At 36.6% G+C, this 6,000-nt stretch overlaps 1 protein-coding gene across 1 annotated transcript in view; it reads right to left on the bottom strand.

Moving 5' to 3' along the window:
• Positions 1 to 6,000, bottom strand: part of LOC144436768 (phosphatidylinositol 3-kinase regulatory subunit alpha-like) — a 116,636-nt gene that overhangs the window by 42,328 nt on the left and 68,308 nt on the right. The window contains exons 3-4 of the mRNA XM_078125628.1: positions 2,509 to 2,660; positions 504 to 638 (exon numbers count right to left, since the gene is read on the bottom strand). Of these exons, the coding sequence (XP_077981754.1) occupies positions 504 to 638; positions 2,509 to 2,660 (287 nt within the window). The remainder of the gene's footprint in view (positions 1 to 503; positions 639 to 2,508; positions 2,661 to 6,000) is intronic.

The raw sequence follows: 6,000 nt of genomic DNA on the forward strand, positions 1-6,000 counted from the left end.
AGACATGCGTTGTTGTGACGTGGAACGACTAGAGAATATATTCCATATTTTTTGTTGAACCTGGCTCGTGCATGGTATAATACACTCTATATATCTGCTGACTTGTCAGGATTTCACATAAATTCATCATGTGTACTTGACAAGATGAGGAGTAGTTTTAGTTGAGATGCACGAGTGCAAGTGTGACATGCTAGGGATATTTGCACTTGTAAGTGCTTGTGGTGTGTATGGCCATACGCAATCGAATGATTGCGTGTGCATTTGCATACCGGTATCCAATAACCTTTTTACTGCATTGCAATGAAAATACCGATAGTATGCATATGCATCGATCGCAAGTAATCAATGGTAATTATGTAATAATTTGCATACCAGATGTTACTCTACTAGCCGGGCTAAAGGTAATAAGAATTTTTGGAACTGTTTAGAGTTATATTTTATTGAGACCATCCAGTTTTCATTATTCTATATATATATATATATATGTATGTAATCATACTTACTATTAATGTACCATCATCTAGAGCCTCTAGTTTTGCCCCATCAATGTCCTTAGACTTGAAAAGTTCAGCGTAGCGGTAGAGATTTGTCACTGCCATCCAGTTCAATACTTTTTCTACGTTCCATTGACTTACAGGCTGTAATACACAACAAATAATCTTGAAATAACTAGTCAATAGAGGGCGCTATACATTGGACAGATATGACCCCTTGCCATACTGGCAGGCATCTTCCCTTATCAATCAGTGCCTTTTAATACAGTGTGTAAATTAAGACTTGCTTTTCCACACATGAAGTTAACAGTACTGGTCATATCAAATCTCAAATATTTACGATGGAATTACAGTATAAGGTGAATAAAAGTCAAATATCTATCACCTAATTCTAAGCACTGAATGATGGCAAATGTTCAAAGTGCAAGTAATTTATTGATTCTGAAAAAGACAGGGTAGAAACTGGTAGACAATGTGTTCCTACTTTATGAAATTCAAATTTGAATGGGAAATGATCTTTTACTATCGTTTCCCAATATTATGCAAATTAGTCTTGGTATGCAAAATATCATTAACAAAGTTGTCATGACTTTGTATATCATATATTATTACTGCCCCAATATGGACTTTTGCACCGAAGGCTCAGATGGTAATATGCCTGACATCAGAACATCGGATAGTCTCCTTCACCCAAAGGTACAAATGCCCATATCAGGGATGTAATATTCTTATTACATGCAAAGTGAACGTTTTGCAAGAAATATATATTTTAACTTTTGTTAAAATGATTATTATTATCTTGAGGTGGAAGAGTATTTTGCAAAATCACAATTTTGATGAGGCTCTACTTTTTCTGACAGTATTACCCACAGGCATCTATCCACCATATTCCTATTTCAAACAATGGCAAGATACAAACAGATATTGTGGCATGTAAAAAGGTACATTTCTTGCCTTTTTCAACTGACTGTTGTACTACAATGTACTACAATGTACTTTTTTAATCCTGACTTAGGTATTCCATCGTATCACTTCAATCAGCTGATTAAAGTGTAGACCTGAATGTTACACTGAATAATTTCTGATTTTCATGTTATGAAAACAGATTTACAATTGATTCTTGATGTTATTCAATTGATAGATGTCTTCCGACAGAAATGAGACCGCGACCTCCACATAAAAGACTCGCTGCTTTTGATAGTTCATTAGTTATCAAACTACAAGATGACACAGGGTAAGGATTTAAATTAGCAAATTAAATTTTCCGCAAATTCTCACTGATGATAATTTGTGTAGGTAATTGACCTCTAATTGGTTTCTGTTTTGAAAATGGTACACTTTAATCACGACTTTGGATCCATCGGAAATGTGATAAATGAAAAAAAAGTAACTCAAGTGCCTTATCTATATGACTGGAAGTAGGCTAAATCATATTGAGTATTCCTGGCTTTTACTGATTTACTGAGATTCTCGAGATATGATGTTCAGATTGGAGAAACTAAGAAATACAGCTTATATTTAATCTTAGTTACTTGACAGTAAGAATCTGTCTTAGTCATTCTTTTCTCTTTCCCACCCTTCTCTCAAAGATCCATTCTCTTCATCATTCTCTCCCCTCTGTCATTCTCTATCATCCACTCTCTTCATCACTCTCCCTTCCCCTGTCGTTCTCTGCCCTGTCTGTCTGTCTGTCTGTCTGTCTGTCTGTCTGTCTGTCTACCTGCCTGTCTTTCTCTCAGTCATTCTCTTGCTTGTCTGACTGTCTATCTGCTGGTCTGGCCTATCTCTCTCTCTCCCTCCCTCCCTCTCTCTCTCTCTCTCCCTCCCTCCCTCCCTCCTTCCCTCTCTCTTGCTTCTAGAAACAACACTACAGTAAGCTAAAAGCCTGAAACAAATACTCAGGGTGAGTGTTACTATAATTAGACACTAGATAAGCATGCTCTTAATCAAGAGTTCAAAGTACTTCATATTGAATGACAAGTCCAAAATAGAACTAAATGAGAAATGGGCATACCTCAGACAGCCGACAGTAGTCTGATGAACTACTTGGATCTTTCCTTTCACAGCTGTAGTTGCTTTCGAATGAATAGCAGTCGTGATGGAAACAACAGTGACATAGTTCACAGCGTTTGCCAGCTCTACCAAATCCCCAGATATAATCATTACCTGGAAAAGACAGAAAATACATCATATAGTTAGAGGGAGGGAACATTTGAATTTCTTTACACTATCAATCCTTCTACAGGCACGTTTTAACCTCATTTGTGATCTGATGTTTTCAGCAAGCTGTCTTTTTTTTTTAGCGGTTCATGTTGGTGCAGTGTTTCACTATTGCCGTTGAGTAGTACTGTCTCTTATCCTTTGTTCTCTGCAATTGTCATGTGTGTAGCAGATCTTTGAATGCCTGTACCCAAAATCTGCCATTACCCTTCATTCTATTCATCAATCACAACACTTCTTTCATACCTAGCTCAGGCAAAAGTTATCCTTTCTGGAAAAGTTGTAGCTACACATACATGACAGATTGACATTCTAGCTATTTTCAAATAGCCACCAATGTGACGTATCACCATATTGGGCAATGTGTAGACACTTGGCAACCTGACTTGACAATTCCTTTTAAATAGTCTGGATGGCTAGATAGGTTGCCAAGTTGATGGGATGTTGCCACCAATAAGATTAGCTAAGTGGGTGCATGCTACATATATGAAATCCACCCCAGTGTCATATTCAAGGGTTGGAAGGAAGTCCGAAATAGAATAATACCGATAATAGCTCAAGGTGCCAGAAAATACATGCATACTCCTATTTCACCGTACATGTTGTAAACATTGCAAATCAAGGAATATTAGAAGTATATAAAATTGGGTTGATGGCAATTTTTGGCCATGTGGGGGCATGCTACATACACCACAGGGTACTCAGGCTCATTTAGTTCTGTTTACAAATATAAACAAATCAAAATAAACATACAAGTAAACAAACAAACAAACAAACAAACAAAATAAACTGACATGAGTAGATACATACATGAGTAAACGACAACAAACCAACGAACAACCAAATACTGATAATAACTCAAGATGTTGGATCAAAAATATTTCAATGTAGTACACGTTGTGAATATTAAGCTCTGTCAAAAGTATACTATATTATAAATGGAATTTACCACTGGCCACAGCCATGTGACATTATCTTTATGTTAAAAAACTATGGGATTTGACAGGTAACAAAAAAGCAGAAAATATAAATGATGTAGTTCTACATGTCTTTTTTGCACATAAACACAACACACATCATGATATCAATCATTAGCACAGTTTGAAAATGTTGGTGGGAAGTCTTATAATGTTACATAGTGTACAACTAGAATTACTGGTATATCCAGTGCTTTTTTACACCATAGAATGAATCTCATTAAAAATCTGACTATCAGAGTTTGCATTTATGGATCTGCCAACCCTGGAATGCACCTTTGTAATATAAAACTAGTAATGGGGCCGAGTTGGATTGAGGAATAGAAATTGATGGTATTGAGCTGCGTTATTGAATTTGAAGTAAAACGTACATTCCTTTATCACAGCACTGCATCATATATACTTAATACCCTATTAGTATTCCCACCATGTAAAATATCACAGGACTTCATGTAAAAAAGCTAAATCTTCTATGCATTATGTAAGTGATTAGTCACCATTTTAAAAAAAAATTGTGAACATTTCAGAAGCAACTGTGCAAATGCTGAGATATTGAGTGTAGAAGAAGTATTGGCAAGTAGACGCTCGATACAGACTGAATTGATTTTGTACAATCTATTTTTAAGCTATGCATTGTGCATCAATACCAATATCTGGGTACAGCTACAAGGTGGTGGAACACATGACAAGCTGAGTATATCTTAAGTACAACTAAGCTTGTTAACCTCTGGATGCCACCTTGTCATCCGACTCACCCTTCCAATATACAAAAGTTGAAACGCAATTGAGATACATTTTTACCGTAAACTTAGACCTGCAGAACTGTAGCGAGTATATCATAGATTGCACTTTATCATTTTAATGATGTAAAATGGATAGTATTACTGACTGCCTTTGCAATTCATTATTTACCGCTTTGCAATCTTGCACAGTGTAATTTGACTTGTCTGTCGGTATTAAAAAGTTCAATTTTGATTGTGACTCTTTCTAGCCCGAAAGATCCAGTTGTTGTTTCCACTGATGTTATATGCCTCCACCCATCTGGACACAGGTAGCGAGTGATTACATTTAAGTGGATCAACTCCTGGATCCTTCAGAGTAGACATTTTTACCATAAACTTAAAGAGGAACACCACCCCAGGAAATAGAGACATTTTTATTAAACATGGGTTCTGGAGAGTCATTTCATGATTTTACATCACCTACAATTACCATATTTGCGATTTCAGAGAAACATCAAGTTGATCTTGTGCATGTATAGGGTATCTTTGCTATGGGCTATTGCATCATGGGAGATTGTAGAACCCATAGTTTATGAAAATGTCTCTATTTCCTGGAGTGGCATCCCCCTTAACTTAAAACTTGCATACAGACTGAGGACTGGAATCTAACTTTTACACTTAGTGGTGAGATTTATCCAAATGAACTATATTCTACTACAATTTACAACTGGTGTTGATTGGTCTAACAGACCACCCCCTTATGAATTAACTATGATGTTTAATAGTCTGGACTACTGTTAATATGGAATCCTGGGGATATGAACGATTGTACTTTACACAATAAATAACAAAGCAGTAGTGAGTGGCTGCTTAATAATGCAATCCCTCTTATACATGTATAGTCTAAGTCTAGTTCCTGAAGACTGTGTTCTGATTTGACATTACATTATCTTGACGCATTACCATACATCTTGTCAATGTCATTACTCTCGCACAGAATTCCCCCTACAGACGTTGTTGTGTCCCCCGTGAGTTTAGTTTCAGCAGCAGACTGTACTGGAGGTAGAGTTCGGTTTTTACAGTTCACAGTTGTACCAAATGAATATTAATGAGCAATGATGACAGCCTGTCAATTTGTGATGGATTACTAAGGAACTTGCGCCATTTTTTGCTTCGACCAACATGGGGTTTAACCACATTTAACGACTAGAGTCACGACACTGACTAGACGCAATGTGGGAAGATGTACATTACTATTGAAAAGGGCCTACAGAAAAACAGCAAGAAGATACGCATTCACAAGTCCTTTCTAAAAAGCATATTTAAAGGACTCACTGATCTACACACACAACTTCTTAGTGGTTTTTTTGTAGGCCTTTTTAGCATATTCTGGAGTCACAATGGCAAAGGGAGGCATACCTCATGATATCACAGTGACGTCTTTGGCTGAACTTTTATCATTAGCATTTTAGATAAGTACAGCCACCCCTGCATGAACTATACAATCATGGAAGAAGCCAAAATGTGTATGCCAGTAGTAATAAGAGCCTTTTTGGTGATAACACTTTGAAAATTAGCATTTTACAG

The sequence above is a fragment of the Glandiceps talaboti genome, chromosome 6 (assembly GCF_964340395.1).
Source record: "Glandiceps talaboti chromosome 6, keGlaTala1.1, whole genome shotgun sequence".
Taxonomy (NCBI): Eukaryota; Metazoa; Hemichordata; class Enteropneusta; family Spengelidae; genus Glandiceps; species Glandiceps talaboti.